Source organism: Antechinus flavipes, chromosome 3 (genome assembly GCF_016432865.1).
Source record: "Antechinus flavipes isolate AdamAnt ecotype Samford, QLD, Australia chromosome 3, AdamAnt_v2, whole genome shotgun sequence".
NCBI lineage: Eukaryota > Metazoa > Chordata > Mammalia > Dasyuromorphia > Dasyuridae > Antechinus > Antechinus flavipes.
The window spans coordinates 72597355-72619457 of NC_067400.1; the positions used below are offsets into that span (position 1 = coordinate 72597355).

Below are 22103 nucleotides of genomic sequence, written 5' to 3' on the forward strand. Positions count from 1 at the left end.
CACATGTATGTATATGTGTAGACAGACAGAAAGGATAGGCAGAGGAAGAAAGGAGAGAAAGAGGGGAGAAGTATGGTATAGTATATTTAACAGTGTACTCAAAGTTGAAGAAAGGTTCAGGGTTAAAGTCACAGCTTTATCATTTACTAGTTTGAGGGCATTAGCAAATCAGAAGACTTTGGGACCTTAGTTCCCTTGTCTGTAAAATAAGAGCAACGCTTAACATATATTCTTCAAAGAATGGCACAGGATATCCTTTATAAATTCTAATAGTCAACTATTATTATTACCTGAGTTCATTAGCATTTGTTCGGTTAAATCCATTAGATCACAAAGTTGTTTTTTTTTTTTCTCCTATGATGATGTTGCTAATGAAATTCTTTCCAAGTGTTCTGATTTGTACCAAACTCATTCCCAGCCCTTGACTTAATTTTTAACTTTAAACCGTAGTCAGACTTGAAGATTGCCAATTACATAATGTTGCCTATAACTGTGTTCTGAGTTATATTTTAATTTATTTCTACAAATTAAATGTGACATGACTTTTCCCTCTTTTATATTTCAAAATGATTATCCCTAGAAATACTAAGAATGAATTCCAATTTATCAAAACTTGTAATTTTAACTTTATCATAAAATAAGGTATACATATATGTCTGCTGTATCCTGCATTTACAGACATTCAACTCAGATGCAAAACCTAACATTCAACAAATGTTATTTAAGGATTTACGGAAGTTAAACAGAAGTTCCTCTATAAATTGTATAGGTTATTTGTTGAAGTGAGAATACCTGGTATGAACACTGGTTAATCAGTTCAATACAACACACTTCTGTATACTTGAGTTTGTTGTTTCCTTTTTCTTCCACTGTCCAGGTACTGCAAATCCTCAGTGCTGGGTCATCCCCAATATCCCTACATATCTATCAGAACTTTTTTGTGATAGACAGGCAAAGCTGGCTTTAGAGTCAATAATACTCCAGTGTTCAGATTTATTAATTCTGTGACCCTAGGCAAGCTATCAAACTTTTCTTGACTTCCCATCCTTAAAATGGGAACAATAATATCAACTAGATCCCAGGCTTTTTTTGAGTACCAAAAGAGACAATGTATATAAAGTGCTTTACAAAACTATACATTTTATATAAATGTTAACTATTATTTTTGCTAATTTCTATTCTCAATTTACTGAATGGTGATGGAGTAGGTCATAACTGAATTCAGTACAAATTCATGTCAGCTAACTTCATCTGGGTTTTCTAAGCCTCATGGCTATTTTTCTTCATTTATAATGATCTATTATACCTCATAGCAACTTTTCCAAATCTGTTCTCTAAGCAATGCTAACCCAACCCTGCTCTCAGGAGGTGACTGCCCCTCCCACGTTAGTAAGAAAATTGATGCCATCCATCATGAACTTCCTCATCTCCCTTATTCCACAATACAAGGAAAGTCTCTGCTTCTTGCTTGACCTGTGCTTTCCTTCTTTGCCTTGTTCTCAGGGGATTAAGGCTAACTACTCCTGATCCTATCCCCACTCTTGTATCTCTCAAAACACATTGATCATTTCTTCTCTCTCATCTTCAATCTATCCCTAATCTCTTCATTTGACTTTTCAATATCCCCAAACTCTGATCCTGAAATCTCATCTCACTTTTATTTCTAAATGAAAGTTTTCTCTATTATTATGTCTCTTCTTTATTCCTTACTCCCACTACACCTCCTTACCTCTCTTTTGTCTCCCTTGCCTCCTCCCTGGAGATCACCTTTATGCAGATGACTTCTCAATCTAAGTATCTAGATCTAATCTCAATTCTCTAATCTTCATTTATCTTTTGGATATAACCACCTGAGATCTCCAAAGGCACTTAAAAACTAGACTGTTCAAAATTGAACCAAATAAACCCCTCTTTCAAACTTTCCAGCTCCTGGTCATGGTATCATCACTTGCATATATTCATACAAACCATTCTCCATGCCTGGGATGTATTTCCTTATTTACTTCAATATCTTTTCAGGATCCTCTTATAAAGAGTCATTTCAAAGGCCACACCTCTTAGAACCTTTCTTTTTCCCTTATCTGAGACTACCTAGTATGAACACTGGTTCATCAGTTCTATATAACACACTTTTGTATACTTGAGTTTGTTGTTTCCCTTGTCTGTAAGTGTTCTTTCTCTCAAGTATTTGGTTGTGCCATTTGCCTCCTATCATTGAGCTTTGCCAATTTCATAACAAATTCTGCCTGATAAATGTAAATTCTTTGAAAAGAGAAACTGTTGCTGTTTTTATGTTTGTAACATCTAACAGAGCTTTCAATAGTCATTTAGTATAAGTTGATTTGACTTATTGTATTCAATTCATTGACTCAACAAGTCTTATCTAAGAAATGAACCATAAAGTACCCTGAAAAAAGTTGTAGACATTCTCCATCTGTAGATCATCAGGTCTACTGTCATCTTTGCCAATTTGAAGGTAACAACAGGTAACAAATATAATACAATATACTTTAGCAAGTCGCTAAAACTTGACTAAATATTTTAACTATTCAAATTTCTGATCTCATTGCCAGGTATGAGTAGCTATTCTGTGAGAAGACCAAATGGTGTGGTAATAAAAGGAGGGAAATGCAAATGCTCTAAAGTATAGGTAAGAATAGGCCCAGTTAATGTTGTTATTATAATTCTTATTTTAATTATAAAATATTTTATATATTATAATAATATAATATATAATATATTTAAATTAATTAAATAATAAGAGAGGCATAAAAAGAGAAACCTAACACTGATATTCTAGTTCAACATTGAAACTGGCCATATATATATATATATATATTTGTATTTATACACACACATACATTAATGTTTGATCAAGAGGCAGTGAGGCATAATGGATAAAGAGCTGATATAGTCAAGAGGAGAGGTTCAAGTCTCTTCACTAATACATATTGACTTTGTACTCATAGGAAAGTTGCTTAATATGTCCCTGACATAATAATCAACTTATTAAGACAATGAATTACATAACAGTTGATTTGTGTTAAGTTAAAGGAATTTGTTACTAGAATTTCCTTGTGTTCATTAAATCAAAGTTATTCAGTTCAAATATCACAAGGATCAAAATGTCATTTTTGCTTCTCATCATATATTGTCCATAATTTTTGTTTTTCTATTCTTCCTTTAGAACAAATAGCATCTTTGAACTATTTTTCCTCCGTGTAAACTTCCAAAACAAACTACTGCATTAGTAATTCCTAGTATTCAAATGCTGTTGTTTTTGTTCTATTATGCTACTCTAACTCAAAATACATATACATATAATATATACATACATATATGTATACATATACAATAAGCATACAATTAAGTGTATATATCTGTATGTATACATGTAAGTATTAATATATATGTAATTTCTATGTATATAAAATAGATATAGTTTATATAAAATTTACTAGAATTATTAATAGGAATAAGGTATCTTTAAAATGTCTTCACACATTAATATAGAATTATCATGTATGAAGAAAAGATCCTACAAGATTCCTTCATTTCTCTTATAGATTTTGATCACAGATTTTGTTCATTTGACATCATGATGAAGTGATGATGTTGGAGTCAGGGGTCCTAGGTTCCACTACTTGTTCTTGTAATGCTATTTTTGTAAGTTTGTGTCTTGAGTTTTCTGAGACTCAGCATCTTTATCTGTAAAATGAAGGATTTGGATGAGCTGAGTGAGAAAGAGAGGAAAGAGAGATCCATAGTCCTATCTAGCTCTAAATCTATTATCACAATTACAAGTTCCTAAAATAATCCTCCTATAAGAGGGCATTCCATAAACTATCTAATTTATGAGGTTTCCAGAAGGTTGGTTCTTCTGCTTGAATTCTCATCAAAACCCCTAACATATTTGCCCACATGCACTGAGTAACCCCTTCCTCTCTGGGTCCTGTCCCTAATATATTGAACTACTTTCTCTACTATAATCCAAGTATCTTTTTCACCCAAGAAGATCACTCAGGAAGCAACTGCTCTAGTTGGTCAATTCTTCCTAGAATTTCCATTTTATGGAGATGTCCAGCTTTGCTAGGTTCCAGTCCTGACTCACTAGGACATCTTTATCAACTATATAGGTTTTTCTTTTTTCCCTTTTCAGCTTCTTCTTGTATGAAGTTAAATCTTCCACATCTGACTTTTCCAATCTTGGTTTCCATATATTACAGTCAACATAAGAAATTAAATGGGAATTTGGGGGGAATTTTGTGGAAGTTCCAGATGACTCATAAAGGCCAGCAAATGACATGGAAAAAAGTTTAGAAATTCAGAAATTATATATAATATATATATATATATATATATATATATATATATATATATATATAATTCTGAATATATATACACACACACACACACACACATATATATAATATTGTAAAATGTCAACATATTTTATCTTTTAATACCATGATAAATCAGATTCCTTCTTTGGTAGGAAGTAAAGGCCAAACAAATTTTACATGGATTTTCCAGATGGGACAAGGGAGAAGATGCTGAGTCCCTAACCATCACAATGTGGAAGGAATATCTATATTGTCTTCCCTCATTAGAATGGAAGTTCCTTAGGAAAATGGGCTCTTTATTTTTGCTTGTATCAATTCCCAGTGCTTAACAGTGTTTGGCACATAGTAAGAACTTCATAAATTTGAGTTGATTTGACAATAATCAGTCCAGATTGGATTCAGTAAGAGTTCTTGGATTACTGAAAACTTACAGAGTTTAAAACATGTCTTCCCAAATGACTTTTTTTTCTGGGTCATGAATACAGTTTTAATTCCCATCCTTTCTGAAATCTTCTTTTACAATAGCCAAAATTTTCCTTTTAATTATCTTATTTTCCTCACCAATAAACTAGTAGTCCCTTATTAATTTTAATCATTATCTGCTAGAAAGATATATTTTGCCTTTTTGCAATTGCTTCATAGTAATGATAGGGGGAATATTGTCTTGCATATATCCTGATGTCCTTTCCTCAGATTTTGCCTAATGAATTAATTCATCTGGAATACACATTCTATAACTCTCATATCTGAAGTCTACAGTCATCTAACATGCAGTTATGTTGATCTTTTTTCTGGAAGGTAAAATTTACAGTCAATGTAGGAAAAAACTTTCTAATAATTAGAACTAAGAAAAGAGTAATGGCCTGATTTTTATCTGTATAACTTTCCATTAGCAAGCACTTTAGTTTCTAGCATTGAAATTTCTGACACTGAATTTCTCATTTGCATGAGAAAATAATATACAGAATCAAAATAACTTTTGGTTGAACTACATGGAAAATCTGACTCTCTTATAATTCTGAATAGATGCAATTGAACTGTCTTATGAAGGTCCTGGCCTTGAATATAGTCTTCATGTGTTTCCAAACATTAGAAAGTAATGTGAATTGCAAAACATTCTTTCCCTCTTTGTGACTGAATCCAAAAAAAGACCAATTACACATTAATAGAATTTTTTTGCCAAAAATATTATTTCTGCCAGAATATTACTGTAGGAAAAAAAAAGTACTCAGTTTTAATTTCATAGCTTTGTATAAGATTGTGTTTATGGTGCCATTATCCACAAAAGCCTTCCATAGGGTATTTTTTCTTGTAATTAAAACAGTGGGAATTAATGACAGACTGGGGAAGCTTGCTGTTTTTGTAATAATGAATTGAACTACTTTGAGTGGGTAAAAATGTTAATACAGTGATTATTTCAGACTGAGCTAAGTCTTATCATAGAAGATAAAAGCATTAAATTTGCATCAGGGTATTTTTTTAATGGAATAGAATACAGTAAAACTGGATAAAGGTAGTCCCACTTTGCTATACATTAATATAATTGTAGAGGAATATAAAAGTTGGTCTTGAAATAGAGTGGGTCTGACAGTAAAACCACCCTACTGTTCTTTGTAACACAGTCATTGGCTTAAAAAAAAGTTCTTCCATTCTTTTTTCACTTTCTTTTCCCCCCTCCAGTTTTCAATCCATTCCCTTTCACTGCTTTTAGAAATTTTGTTCTTTTTTTTTTTTTTGTCATTGGTGAGGGTAGAGTCTGTCATCAAAACTCTGCTTACCCAAAAAATTAAACATTCATCATATGCTTTTGAATTGTTTGGTCTAGAAGAACTAAAAATAATGGGAGGAGTGAGTTTCTTGCCAATAACAATGGAGGGAAATGATTATGAAATCAAACTGTTATGAAAATCATATGCTAGTATACATAAAGAAAAATGTTCTTGTTCATAATAGAGTACACTGACTTGCTCAGCATGTGTTCTAATAGGATTTATGCCTTTTATGTTTTTATACTCATGTCTGAAACTTTTAGACCTGAACATTATTCTTGTAATTCTATGAATGTTTTTAAAATGGCATTCAAAAATTTATTTTGTGCCTAAAAGGATTATTTTTAAAACAATTGATATCCATACATATGTGTGTACATACATATATCTATATCTATCTATATAATTTTAGTATTAAATTTCAAAAAAGCATTCAATTATATTTAGAAGCAGTGTGAAAGGAAAAATTTACATACATACATACATACATATGTATATATATAAAATGTTGTAGTTGCAATTAGAGGAACTAACTTCAAAACTAATTTCTAACACTTCCAAAAGAAATCAAGTCAACAAACATACATTAAGAGCTTACTGTGTGCTAAGTTCTGGGCATACAAATATAAGCAAAAAGAAAGACTTTTCCAGTCTTTGAGGAGCTTACTTGCTAATGTGGGGAAGATAACAAACAAAGGATTCTTTAAAAATTGGAACTGAGAAGGCTTGAGCAGTTTCTTTTACTTTTGTTAATATACACCCTTAGAGACAAAATGCAGATGATTGATTATATAGTAAATCAATATGTTCATTGAGATGGGGTAGTAGAAAGAAAATTTATAACCTTAACGTAAGTAGACAAACAAGATTTATTAAACAATATTCTATATAGCTGGCAGAAGCCTTATGAGGGCAAGGAGGCTGCAGACTTCTACTTGTGTATCCAGATTGAGTTGCAGTTTCCAAATAGCATTCCAACTTTGTCTTCTTTGTACAGGAAAAAAAAAATCATTGCTGATGTATGCTAGAGATGCTTCCTCATTTTAGAAAGGGAAAGGAAGAGGGTCCAGGTTGGTGATTGGTGGGCAACTAAGATGCTACCTGATACTGTTTCCAGATATTTGCTCTGGAATTTTTGAGCATTTTAATTGGTTGAAGGGGCAAATGAAGGATAAAATGATGTGGGAAGAAAATCTGATTCATTTCATGACTTTTAGTCTGTTCCCAGAGAGAAAGGATGTTAGTCTTCGTGACTTTGATCAAACTCTGAAAATTTCTTCCCTGTACATATGATCAGATGCTCAGACAAAGATGCTAAATTTGTTAATGGCCTGATTTTTCCAATTTGACTCAGAATTCTTCTACAAGGACTTTTAAATATGCCATAGTTACAACAAAGTTTAACCTTCCCACAGAGTCTATTGTTATGAATTTAATATATTGGGGTGTTTTGAAGATGAAGCTCCACATCATGAGTTGACCCAGCAGGAAATTTTCTGATGCCAGGCTAGGTCCTAAAATAGTCTCTTTTGCCAGGCTAGATCCTAAAATAGTCTCTTTTTATCTGATTAAGTATCCACACCAAGTGCAACAAAGATATGAGCCTCATGGAATGGAGACTAGCTACCAGGATGACTAAAGAGGAATGGACTGGGCAGGTTTTAAAAAATGAGCAAGTAAAAGATTTTGTGTTGATTAGTACTAAAGTAAGGTCTGTCAGCAACAATTGATATAATATATAGAGAGTATATAGTAATAATATATAGAGAATTTTCATATAGTATAGTATTACATACATGTAATACACACACACACACTCACATATATATATGTATATATATAAAGGAAATAACACAGAAGATTTTATAATGAGGAAGGATTGAGAATTCCTTTGTTAATTATTTCCTATTTATGACATTTTCACTGGGACTTAAAGGAAGCCAGTAGGCAGAAATGAGGGATCAGGAGAAAATTCCAGCTATGGGTGATGACTAGAGAGAATGTTTGGAAGCTGTGTTGTTCATGGAACATGCAAGATGTCAGTGCCACTGAATTGAAGAGTAAGTGTTAAGGAATAAAGTGTAAGACTGGAAATATAGCTGGGAACTAGGTTATGTATGGCTTTGAATGCCAAACATGATTTTATTTTTTATCCTTAAGTTTACAGAGTAGGAATGGGGCTGAGGGGAGGCTTATCATGACTAGTCCTGAATGAGATACATTGCTTTTCATGGGGAAAGATTCCCCCAAACATTGAAAGCTTATTTACAGATAATCCAAGGCCTGCTTTCTTAGTTTCCCGAAGTTTCATTCAAGTTCCACCAAATATGAACTAGAATGGATGGGTGGAAATGGTAGGGAGATTTATTTTGGGGTTTTGTTATTTGATTTTTTAATCTATTTACATAATTGTAAGTTATATAATGTGGTAAAAGTTAAGAAGCAAGTATAACAGAAATAGTCAAGCTGTCAATTTGGCTACCACGCCTTCTGGTACAAAGTAGGAGTAGTGAAACAGGATTCTCAACTAGATATACCTTCTCAGTCCCGCTATTCATCCAATGATTTAGGTAGAGAAGACTGAATCTCATCTGATCAAAAAATAGCATTCTTGGAATTCCACCATTTCATCTGAAAACCTTTGTAGAAAGAACTTGTCCTGTGTTCATGGGTGCAGAATCTCTCAAACTCGTAAATGAAATTTTTGTTTTTAAATGTAGAGTAAAAATTAATCCCCACTTTGACTTGGTATATGTGGGATATTAGAATCATAATTTACAAGGAAGCCATTTTCAAAGAAAGTCAATGTTGTCAGATTAAAAAAAAGAAGAAGAAATTGATGAGTGTTGACTGTTGTTTATAAACCAAGGGCATGCAGATTGTATAAGCATATAATATTAGCTAGGTTGTATTTCAACTCTTTTCTATTGTGATAATGGTGGCAGAAATGTGTCGCCATTCCTACAATATTTGAATATATTTGCCCAATGTCTGGGCGCAGAGAAAGGCTGAGCTTGTATCTGTTAATCTAGAAGTTAGTATATTAATAGGCTGCACACTTCATTGATTTTTAATTAATTTCTAAAGAGACACAGAGGATAACGACCACAGCCCACAGACATCTCTGTACTTATTGCAACCCACATCTCTATTGATTGCCTGCCTAAGGAGCAGAAGTAATCCATTTTAAATACACTGCTTGGAGAGAGTGCATGCACTACACAATATACTCCTCCCATTGTAATTGTATTGACAAGAGGTCAATGGGAGAAAAAAAAAAGGTGGCATGTTTAGTATTCTGCTGATCCTGTGAGATGAGCTTTTTACTCACATTTTATTTTATACAAAAGCAATGACTTCATAGAACTACTGTTTAACTGAAGGTTTTTTTTCCTAATAGAGGTTTTTTTTTTGTTTGTTTATTTTATTTTAATATCCCCCTTAGTTTTTAGTGTTAACACACACACACACACACACACACACACACACACACACACAATGGGATTGCCAAGGGCTTGCATTTCTGAAGCATAATATAAATAACATTTAAAGCAAATAATAAAAAACAAAAACAAAAAGAAGAAGAAAGGAGAGAAAGTTGTAGACTATGCCTGTCTCAGGAATGAGCAATGCATGCACCCTAGGGATGCCTCGTTTTATTCTGACAGATTCAGGAGTGTGACTGGACAGGATTTCTCTTCATTTCTCTTTTGGTAAAGTGAAGAAGTAGGTTGGAATTTATTTTCCCTATCCTGTATCCATGTTCAAGTAGAATTTGTGATTTTTCTAGAATGTCTTATAAATTTGCCTCTTCAAGAAATCCTTCCTGGGGCAAGCATGATTCCTGGCTACATTCATAATCATTTGGTGAATTTTATCTTCTATTACCCACCACACAGATTTTTTAAAATAAAAAAAGCATTTTAAAACTTTAAAGTGCTATATAATTATGACTTGTTTATTGAAGTAATGTTTTCATTTTTTTTTCAATGACTTCAGTTATTGTTTTAAAACTGTCTCATTCTGCACAACATTTTTGATGGAAGTCAAATATGGATGATCTGGGAAAAAAAAGGTTACTATGTTGCTACCCTTCCTTCTTATTTTCTGTTTTATGGACTATTTCACAGTATTTTGTAATTGACAAAAGCAATTGGAGATAAATTTATTGACAGCAGCTTAGGGACAGCTGCATTAACAGCAAGATGATAGAGAAGGTATGTACCCTGTCTTGTTCCCACCTGGTCTTGATTTCTTCCACTTGCATTCTTTATTTTGGAAGCTTTTCATTCTGTAGTTTGGAAGTTATAAGTATACAATTTAAAAATGTTTGTTAAAGTGTCATTCTTAAAATTCTGTGGATGAATAGTATATGTGAATGGTTGTGGCCAATGGTTTTCTTTGTGATTTATATTTTCAATTTAGCATGGCTTATTTGTTGAATTCTCAGTGATAGTTTGACTTTTGAATTATCATTATTTACTATCTGTTAGTATTAGAAATTTGCCGAGTTTCTGATGTCTAATTATGGCAAATGAATAGTGTCTACTTAGGTTATAGGATACTGTGATCATGGATTTAGAGCTGGACCTTAAAGGTCAATTGTTGAAACCAACCCTCATTTTACAGAAAAAGAAATTTAGGTCTTAAGTGGTTAAGGGGCTAACTAGAATCATACAAATACTAAGTATTTATTGCATAATTCAAATGCAAATCTTTTTGTTTATAAAACCAGAGCTCTATCCACAATATTAGGCTGCTTTTCGATAGTTCATAGGTAATAAAGTTTAGCAATTTATGATGTGTTGTGTCTACCATTTTCTTGAATAAATTGCATAAAATCAAAAAAAAAATCTAAATCCCTTAAGTATGAACTTTCTCTAATTTTTGTTAGCAATGACCTGTTTCTAAAATACTATCATAAACTACTTGCCACAGTAAACAAATTTGCATAACTAAATCAGTTTTTAAAGTTTTCTTTTCAACATATTGTTGTTGAATCCTTGGGGATGTTATCCATGTAGGCTTTTTGATTCTGCTCTTGGATCTTAGCCATTTCATAGTCTCCATCTGGAGGTAAATCACTTTTGTTTACATTCAGTAAATTCAATAACATTTATCTGTTGCCAGGCTTTACTATTATTCAGTGAGGGAATGCCAATTTGTTCCAAAAATATTTTTGTAAATGCTTAACTGCTTATTGAGGGCTTTAAGTACATCTATCAATTCTGTGTTTGGTTGTCTGTCTGTCTGTCTGTCTGTCTCTCTCTTCCCTCCACCCCGTCTCTCTCTCTCTCCCTCTCTCTAATTGAAAGAAAATATTATTAGTTGGCTTAAGGATAAGCATATTATATATTCCAGGGCAGACAGTTGCTGTAGTAGAGAGAATACCAGCCCTGAAGTCAGTAAGACCCGAGTTCAAATCTGGCCTCAGACACTTAACAAGTCCTGGCTTTGTGACCCTGGGCAAGTCACTTAACTCCAATTGCCTCAGCAAAAACAACAAAAAAAAATTACACATTCCTAATAACATGAATCTTTTTTAATTAGGATGAAGTTGCAGAAAAATACATAGAAATTAGTATTTCATTGTTGTTGATTGCTCTAAACAGTTTCACAATGAATATTATAATTTCTATAATAATAACAGCATTTAGTTAGTTAAGTGCTTTAAGGCTTGCTAAGAACTTTACAAATATTTTCTCATCTGATCCTTGCAACAAGTGAAGTAAGTGCTAATGTCATTCTTCTTTTACAGATGAGGAAACAGAGCAATTGCCCAAAATCACAGTTGGCATTAGTCTCATGTTTTCCTGACTCCAGTTCTAGGATTTTATTTACTAAATCAGCAACTGCCCCACCTTTTTTAATGACTATAATTATTATTAATTATAAATGTGATAACTACTTTGATTTTTGTTCTGAGAGGCAAATGGTTAGAGTTATCCTTAAAGTCAAGAAAATCTGTATTCAAGTCCCATCTCTAAGGCATAAGAAGTATGTGAACTTAGACAAGTCACTTAAACTCTTAATGCTCTAGACAATTAAGTCTATGATTATAATATACTTGCATTTAGAGTTTTCTTATCTAGGTATTCCCTTATGCCAGTGAAATCATAGCTTTTAGCTCTAGCCTTCTGTTGTTATAAATAATCTTCTGTGAAACAAAGGTAAATAAATTAACTCTTTGAGAATAAAGAAATTTTCCCTCTCACCAAAGTAAATCTAATCCCCCTTTCAGAACACTTTCCTGCAATGATCTTTCTCTGCTTGAAACCTTATGGAACTTCAATCCTATATTATAAACTTTGAGTCTGATTACTATTGTCTTATATAGATTTCTTGTCTTTCACACCATCTAATGAACTTCCCTCTTCAGGAATTACATAGTTTTGTAACCTATATGGTACTCGGTGATAAAACACTGTATTCTTCAGGGTTATTAGGGTTTTTTTCCCCCTATATTTTGAATTGGACATATTCTTAGGGAAAATATTTAGTGTAACTACCCCCTCGTTTGTCCAGAATGATTGCTCATCTATTATTACTCATGACTATCAGGATTAACATCGAGGACTACTTTTAGTGAAATTGTCCATATTCATATTCACAAAACTACATGTGTGTGTATATATATATATATATATATATATATACACAAATGTGTATGTATATATGTACAAATTATATATACACAAATGTATGTGTATACACACACACACACATATATATGTTTATATACATATATATATTTGAGAAGAGACAAAGACAGAGACAGAAAGAGGGAAAGACATCAAAGTGAATCTTTCTGAATACAGGACCAGTCCTTCATATATGAGGAAATAATGACTCTTTAGAGTTACCAGAGATTAAATAAGAGTAAACAAATAGCAACAATAAAAACAAATATTGTAAAATATACAATATCAGGGGAGACTCCATATTTGTTTCTAACAATGGGAAACCAGTATCTGGAACCCTTGAACTCATGAAGTTGCCACCAAGGCCAGGAACAGGCATCTCATAATTTTTCATCCATGTTCAGGTGAGAAGTATAAAGCAGAAAACACAGCTAGGAGCTTGAGAATCTAGACTCATGCTTTTGCTGTCATAGGTGATTAGCTGTAATGTTATAGCTATTTGGTACTATAAGATACTAGTATAAGAGTTGGAAGTAGTCTCTGAGGCAATCTGGTCAAACTATCTCCTATTACAGATGAAGAAATTGAGGTCTGGTTAAAACTGCCCTGAGGAACTCAAGAAAAGACAAGTAATCCCCAACCCACTTACTAGAAGTCTAAGTACTGGCTATCAGAATCCCCAACTACATTCAAAAGCAGGGGGGAAAGAACAGAAATTTTATTCCCTCCATTTAAAGGTTGCTGAGTGAGTGGCTCTTTCTGGACCTTTGGCCAGTCCTCTTCAGCATAGTCCCTCCCAACCTTCACGCATCAAGAGTATCAAGTACCTAGTAGGAACTTTTAGGTCAAATATGCCTTTAAGGGCCTGGATTGCATGTGTCTCTAGGGAAATACTCCCCTCTCCCCCCCAATTTTGTTATGATATCATTTGTACCATTAAATAAATTTGAATTATAATGACAATTTAAGAATTTATGGGTTACATGTATTAAAATGCATTTAAACATATATTCTAAAAGATAATGAAAATAATCGTCCATATTCCAAGTTGATAACTTACTAAATCCTTTACTGGTCAAAATAATTTGTGGCATCATAACATAGCAAGGTCACTTCTGAAGCCAAGCTCATTGGCAATACAATCCAACATAAAATTGGGGTGAACTCATTCAAAAACCCAGAGACAATTCAACAAAATTAAAGGGAAAATATTACATTGCCACACATTTTAGAAACAGTTTTTGCTTTTATTATATGAGTTGTTTCTTTCAATGACTTAGCTTAAAAAGAAACTTATTTTCTTTCAATGACTAGCTCAAATGTTACCTCTTGAAGGAAGACGTCTTATGTTCCCCAGATGATAGTGTTTTCTTTCTTCAAATTTTCCTAGAGTACTCCTTTGTTTCTATCCTATTTCACATTCTTGTTTCTGTAGTTATTAGGCTTCTTGATGTAGATCTTTTCCTCCCACCCTCCATCTTTAACCCCCAAGAAAGTCTGAATTCCTTCTAGGAAAGACCAGCATTATTTTTAATCTTTTTATGGTAAGCACCTAGCATCATGATTTGACAATTTGGCAATAATAAAGTGTCTTGAATTTAACTGAATTGAAGATCTATTGAAAAACTTTACTAGATTAAGCTATAGAATTTAAATCTGAAAGAAAATATAATGAAGGATCAGTATATCTATTGCAAAGACTTTGTTTGGAGAGTTTTTTTTTCTTGTCGTTTCAAACTACTGCTATGAGAGTGATCTATTACTTTAGTTTCTCCATGAAAGTGAAGAAAATAGTTAGTAGTGAACATTAGAACTGCTAGAGTTATGGAGTTCATTTGGTCTAATACTTTCATCTTCAAACTGAAACTCAGAGAGGGTAAGAGATTTGTCCAAATAGTTAACAGTTAATATGTTAACAGCATGGTAACAGTCAATCCAATCCTAAATCCTAGATCTTGACATATTTTATTGCTCTTTTCATTCTATTGTGTTGTCTTCCAAGGGAATTCCCATGAAGTTGTCTTAACTATGGATTCTCTTTGGTTTTTCCATCTATTTGTTATTTACAGGGAGTAGGTTGCTCACCTCAAAAAAAAAAAAAAAAGGGAGGGATGGGTCTCTTCTCTTTGAGAAAATACATTTATCTTCAACCCTACAGTTAGTACGAGGGTTGATTTTTTTTTCTTTTCTTTTCCCAGGAGGTATGGATATTCTAGAGGGAAGGTAAAAAAGAGGAGAGAATATCATTTGAAGCCAGCTTTCCTGAAGCTTCTTGTTATTAAGAAAACTTGTGGTTATTAGGATGAAAACAGGAAAATGTCCTCCTGCCAGCTCTAGAGATTAATGTCCGTGAGAGCTGACTGCCGCTTGAAATTTCCTAGCTTCACATAGCTCTTTGATGATACTGTCACATGGTCTGGATGTGGGAAGCATGAGTTATTATCAGAACAAGTCAGGTCTCTCTTAAGTTCACTTTAGCTTCCCAGGACTGGGTAGATCAACTGTTTTCCCTTAACTTGAAAGAAATTGGTACATTTTATGTTAGAGAATGAAAAATCTTCCTACGAATATAAAATGCTTATTGATAACAAGAAAAGGGTTATTGAATTGACTCCCCATAAAGACGGAAGTTTTTTTCTTCTAAATTCAGAAAGTTGTTATTATTGAACAGTTCATATGAACCAATTTTAACAAGAGATTAAAGTTTGCATTTCAACTCTAATTCTGAAATAGATTTCAGACAGATTTCTAAAAGTCAAGAATTCATATTACCTCAAATTAATCTTTATTTATTTACTGTGCTAAATCTTAAGTGAGGAAAATGTTCAATAAAATAAAATAAGCAAGATTTTCACAAAGATAATAAAAGGCAGAAGATAACTGGTCAAGTATAAAAAATCTTGGATAATATCCATTTTGCAACTATTCAATCATGAACTAGACAAAAGTCCCCAAAACATTGTTACCCAATAACTCCCATCTGGTATTCAGTGACAAATGACAGATACCTTGCTTACAGAAATGCTTTCCAGGTAATAAAGCAAGAAAGCAGCACACACATCTTCCAGAAAGGAAATCTCAAGAGCCAGACCTACAGTCCTTTAGATTCTGAGACTGGGTCCAAAGTTAAGTTTGTGGAAACGATGCATTGCTTTTATTTTGTACCCTTTGGCTTTATTGCTGTGTGGACGAGCCCTGTCATATATCTGCTATTGCAGCAATTCTGATATTTTAGGAGTCTATTCTGCTGCATTGCAGTGCTTCCTGTACACTCCAAAGCCAGCCTTCACTCCAGGGTATCTGGTCAGGAGCTCTTCTCTTCAGAATCCCAAGATATTTTGATTTGCTGGCATCATATGATGGCTTATTTTATTTTATGGCATTTTTCTGTCAGAAAATGATCGATTATAGTCTCGGGGCATTAGAGATGTCACTTTAGATCTAAAGAGATTACTTCAAAATAATCAATAACCCCCACCCAAATAAATACTTTATATAATCTTGACATTTCTTTCTCTTCTAGATATTGTTTCTTAGATCCTCATGTTTAAGAGATTGATGATAATTGAAATATTTATTGAATTCCTTATATCTTTCCAAAAGGTAGTAAATACAGTTTTAAATTTACATTGTCCACTGCCCTATAATGCAGTATCTACAGATGGACCTTTAATAAATATGTGATTGCTGATGGTGATTACTTTAAAATGTATTTTTCATTCTTATTTCTGTGTATCAGATTTGCTATATTGATCATATAAGTATATGTCCTATAATCATCAGCATTCATTAATACCCCTTTAATATCCACTGTCTCCACATTATACAAGTTATAACAATAAGCTAATGACTATGGGTACTTTATAGAGTGTACTTTATACACATTACCAAATGGGATTCATAGAAGAGAATTTTTTTTTTTTTTTACATTTTAACTCCCCAATATATTTTAAAAGACTGAGTAACTTAAAAATAAAGTAAAACTGAATGAAAATTATTGTTGTTGTTTTTAATTTTGTGAGGTATGGGTTCATTTCTATGATTTCAATGGAAAGAATTCCTAGAAGAGATGCTCCTTACAATGATACAGAGAAGCAACTCATCTGTAACTTACAGTTGTAAAGATTTGCTTAGGGGAATTGAGAGATTAGAAGACTTCCCTATGACACAATTAGTTTAAAGCTAATGATAGGTTTTACTGACTATAAGGTCAGCCTGCCTACTATAAAATGACAGTTGTGGAGAAGAAAATTTTTGTTTTACATAATTTCACATTTGGTGAGAAACAATTTCTTTGCAAGATAGAATTTTTTTTATTGAAGAAAATTTTTTTTTAATTCTATGAAAACTTACATTAGTTTCAATAATGAATTGTTCATCTTCACAAAAGGTCATTGTATCCATGATAATTTCTGTCTTGAGATTTAACAAAGCTATGTAATAATAACAATTTCCTAGATTAATGCAAGGAATTCTTATTAGAATTAGCATTGTCATATTTCTATTCTCTATTCCATCTTGAAACCTGTCACCATCCTTCTTGAAACTTAAAAGAGCTCACCTCTATTTTTAAGAATACTATGACTTCTTAATAAAACAACATTCTGACATAAAAAGTGATTGTATATTAGCATATATGTTCTGTAAATAGAACTCAAACAATGTTTTCTAGTGGGGAAAAAGAATAACATTCTTAATAACAAATAACATCTATTATGAAGCCAGAGTCAAACCAGTTCTATTATTTGCAGTATCTCAGATAAGTCAGCAGACATCAGTTAATCAACAAGCACTTATTTAGCTTCTACTGGGTTCTAGACAGACATGTGAGGTGCTTGGGAGACAAAGATAAAAAAGGAAAGTGTCTGTCCAAGGAGCTTAAATTTATCATTTTCAGATCTCTAATCTATAGACCAATACTATAATGGTCCCTGGTAACTCTAAAAGTTTTAGGTAGGTGATGGTGATAATAGAGTTTCATTTTTCAAACTAGCTTTGTCACAGGAGATTTTTGAAATTTGATCTTGAAATGTATTGATGAAATCTCTAAATAATGGTTAAATGAAGAACTTGGGAAGGAGTTGGTCTGATGTTATAGAATACTTTAAAATAAGTGAAATTAGAGAAATTAGAAGCAAAATACATATAATGATAATTATATTTGTATTCAAAAATTGTTTTTCTAAAATCTTATACACATTAACTATTTTATAAGGAAAATATTAATATAAGAATATTTTTATAAAACCTTTATTCACATCACATGGTATACAATATCATACTTTGTGAGACACAAGTTGAAATTTTTGTTGTGCACCTATTTGGGGATTCTTTTTTTTTTAAGGTTCACTGATATTTTCTATTTCTTACATCATTATAGCTATTCCAATTATTATTTCTCCTCACTCTTTCCCAGATAGTTGTCCCATATGAGAAATAATATTTTTAGAGAGGGGAAAAAAAACATACTTTCAATGGGTTTTATTGGGTATGAAAATTATGTAAGAATTATCACCTGGTATTCTTTAGTACTTATTACTGGAAAGCAAATGCATATATGAATCAATAAAAATACACCTCATTATTTATTATATTATATCTAATGACTGAGGTTGTGTCTCCAAGATTAAATGCAAAGGATGACAACATTTTTTTCAGATCACATTCAGAATTTAGACTTAATAACAAAAAATTGACTTGTCCATGGCCACACATTTAATATAGTTAAATATTTGTCTCACTGACAGAAAATTTAGTCACAAGCCCCTAATGTTGAATGAAGATGAAAATGTATATTGTAATTCTTGTCAATATTTAAACTTTATTTAAACTAAAATAAAACTTTTTTGATGATTCCAAACAATTAGATTTTAGTGTTGCTGTCACTTTAAAAACGTATTTGGTAAATTATCCAGCAATGATGAAACTAAACATTGCTCCAAAACCAGTTTTTGAGATTGGAGAATATTTTCCTTAAAATCATGAAATTTCATTTACTTGGAAGACAATGTTTCTTTAGTTGATAGGAGACATACATATTTTTTTTTTATCTAACATCTAGGAATTTCCTATCTTGAAGGACCTAAAGAAAACCAGTATTCAAGAAATAAGAAAAGCAGCACATAAATCTTCAATTCAATTGTTGATTTCAGATAGTTCAGATATTTGTAGATAATACCAATTCATGAAGTGTCACAGGTGCTGATTGATTGGATCGTGTTATGTAATATCTCTTATTAGTATTGTTTATCAGACATTTATACTGGGTTTGGATCATGATGTCATCTAAAGCAATCTTCTATTTTCTCCTGTGGTTGGTATATGGTCTATAATTACTTGACCTTATGTGATTTATGTGTCTGTTTTTTACAGCTTTTGTTCTGATGTCAGAAATTGTTAATCCTTCAAAGTCCTACAGTTCTAATGTTGACTGCCAACAGCATTGATTTGCAATTGGCACGAGAAAGCAATTCATCCATCCATATCTGTATAATAATTCTGTTCCACATTGAATGATGCCTGTTGCCACTGAAATTCACTGATAAAGGAAATTGATTGCCTTTAATTATTCTCTCACCATTCTATCATCTTTCACCTTCAATGATGTGCAATGTAATATATACTTCTGAAATTATCTCATTGATGTAACCAAAGTATTTTCATTGAAGTTTATTTGAAGGCTATTGGATTTCCTTTTGCAGAGCTAATTGTAATCCATAGAAAGGTTTGAATTTATTCAATTTCTGCATATATGTATATACACTAAATATTATTTTTCTTTTTTAATAGCTGGTTGAACCTCTCTGAACTTCCCAGTTTATATGTGCTCTTAATCATGCTATTCACCAATAGGTATTAAGAAATGACCTTATATGTTTTCAGCAGCCAAAATATTAAAGGACACCTTGAGGGTAATTTTGTAATTATATAAAATTTCATCTATAGACCCTCATAATGACTACCAATGTCATAGAAATTTCTTTATGAAATTATAGGCTTCTAATACTCTAAGAGTTCTGGCCTTTTAAGTATAATTAATATGCCTAAACTGGTGATGATCTTGGTACTGCAAAAATTATGTAAAGGTATTATTTTTTAATTTTAATTTTTTAAGGCACGAGGTTAGTCTTTCATTTGGGAATAAACTGAGTAGGAGGCAACAAGAAGGTCAACTGGGGTGTTATCAGATTAGACACCTGGATGATCCATTAGTGAGGCTTCTTGTAAGAGGCTGTATAAACTTAGAGAAATGAAGAAACATTGATCCCCATATGTAGGCATCTTATTCTTCCCTATATGTTATTAATGGGAAAAAAGTCAAGAAACATCTGGGGATTTATTTTTTTCCATGGCTTACTGAGAATTTTGAAAATAGCCACGCTTCATGCTTCATTTGGGGGAGATTAAGTCCTTTCAAGAGAAGGCAAAATCAATCAGTTGTAGAGGAGAAAAGAAAAGCACTGGATATAACTAATGATTGTTTGGGACTGGCTATTTTCACAGGGAATGATGTACCTGGAAGAGAGGCGCCTTGTTCATCGAGACCTGGCAGCTCGGAATGTCTTGGTGAAGTCACCAAACCATGTAAAGATCACTGACTTTGGTCTGGCTAGACTCTTAGAAGGGGATGAGAAGGAATATAATGCTGATGGAGGGAAGGTGAGTATCCCTTTTTAAAAGCAACACCAATAAATATGAAATGTTTAATACCCCTCATTTGGGCGATTATCTTACTAACAAAATAAAAATAAATTTCTTGTGATCCTCTTTTCTTCCTTTTTCTCCCTGATAAATGCCCTCTCCCCTCTTTTAGGTGCTTTTTTTATTTTCCTTTTTAACATTGTCTTCTCCTTTAGAATGTAACCTGCTTAAAAACAGGGACTGTCTTTTTTTTTTTTGGCTTATATTCGTATCCCACAAGCTGAGTGCATGTATGGTACTCAGGAAGTGCGTAATAAAAGCTTATTGGTATGTGGATAGATTTTTGAACTGGAAAGCAGCTTAGCAATACCCTCTCAAATCTTCTCATTTTACATATGGATTTATTGAGACCCATAGAGAAAAAAAAATCATATTTAAGGACACATAAAAGGTAAAAGTAGAACTAAGATTATAATTTTGGTTTTCTGACTCCAAATTCAAGGCTTTTTTATTTTCTCTGAACCAGATTAATTTTTTGAGTAAAAATCATGTAACTATATATAGCTGTTTTAAGGAAAACCATTTACATATCCAACACATGTGGTATGCATATTTTTCCTTCACTTTTCAAAATTCGGAATTTTGTTGTTTTACTTGTAAGTTATAAAATTTTAGCAAGTGATTTTTTCCCATTAAGACTTCCTATGAATGTCATTATAAATGCAAGACTCTTTAAAAGGCCAAATTAATAAAGTATTCATAAACAGTGTTACTCTTACAACATTGCTTTACTTTTACCCTCATCTGTTCTAGACTAATCAGAATTAGCATAAAATAAATTGAATATATATAGTTTGAACTTCAAGAGCCTGATACTTAGGAATGTTAAGGCTTAAGATCCCATAGCAAGATTGCATAGATGGCCCCAGAAGTGAATAAATCATATATCTTTACTGCTGCTTAGTATATACAGCTACAGAGTTTGTCTAAAGTAAGATTCATTATAGCTTTAAATACCTAGGAACCATTATGGCTTTTATCAAACTACTTGTATTTTAAACTTTTCTTTAACAGAGTGTCCTGTAGTCCATAAAGTGTACTAAGTCCTTGCCTTTGGGGAAATTACCTTCCACATGGGTGCTGTTCCCTTTCTTTGAATGCTATAATTCTGTCAGAGAGTTACCTTGATGTCACCTTGGTGGGCAGCCAACCACTTATGATTTTAAATTCCTTTTTCATTTTTAACTTTCAATTGCATAATAGAAGTATTTTTGTTCCAATGAATTTAATTGCAATAGTTATATTATACTTCTTATCATATGTAGAGAAGATACTTCTGTCCCCCAACAGGAAAATATATATTTTTTCACATATTTCCCCAACAATGGTGCTGAATTCATGCTAAGTTTTCCATCCATTTTCTCTTGTCCAGCTCACTTCTGAACAGTACACATTTTCTAAGAATTTTCTAATTAGGATAAAGGATAAAGACAAGGCCACTGTTCTCTGATTTGAATTGGAGAAGAGATTAGAAAATAATCTAATGCATACAGATCTGTTGTAAGGCAAGATAAAAGCTTGAGAAGTCATAATGATCTCCAAAAGTTTCTAGTAGGCAATAAATAAATAATAAAACTGATCACCTTTTCAAGTCTAAGAAAGGAAATTTAGATTCAATGTTGTGAGTTTATAATATAGGATGGATATGA

The 22103-nt window shown here is 32.4% G+C and overlaps 1 protein-coding gene across 1 annotated transcript in view; it reads left to right on the forward strand.

Annotated features, from left to right (window-relative positions):
* The window catches only part of LOC127557028 (receptor tyrosine-protein kinase erbB-4), a 313556-nt gene that overhangs the window by 232300 nt on the left and 59153 nt on the right, over positions 1-22103 (forward strand). Inside the window, exon 7 of the mRNA XM_051990514.1 lies at positions 20257-20412. Coding sequence (XP_051846474.1) covers positions 20257-20412 — 156 coding nt within the window. The remainder of the gene's footprint in view (positions 1-20256; positions 20413-22103) is intronic.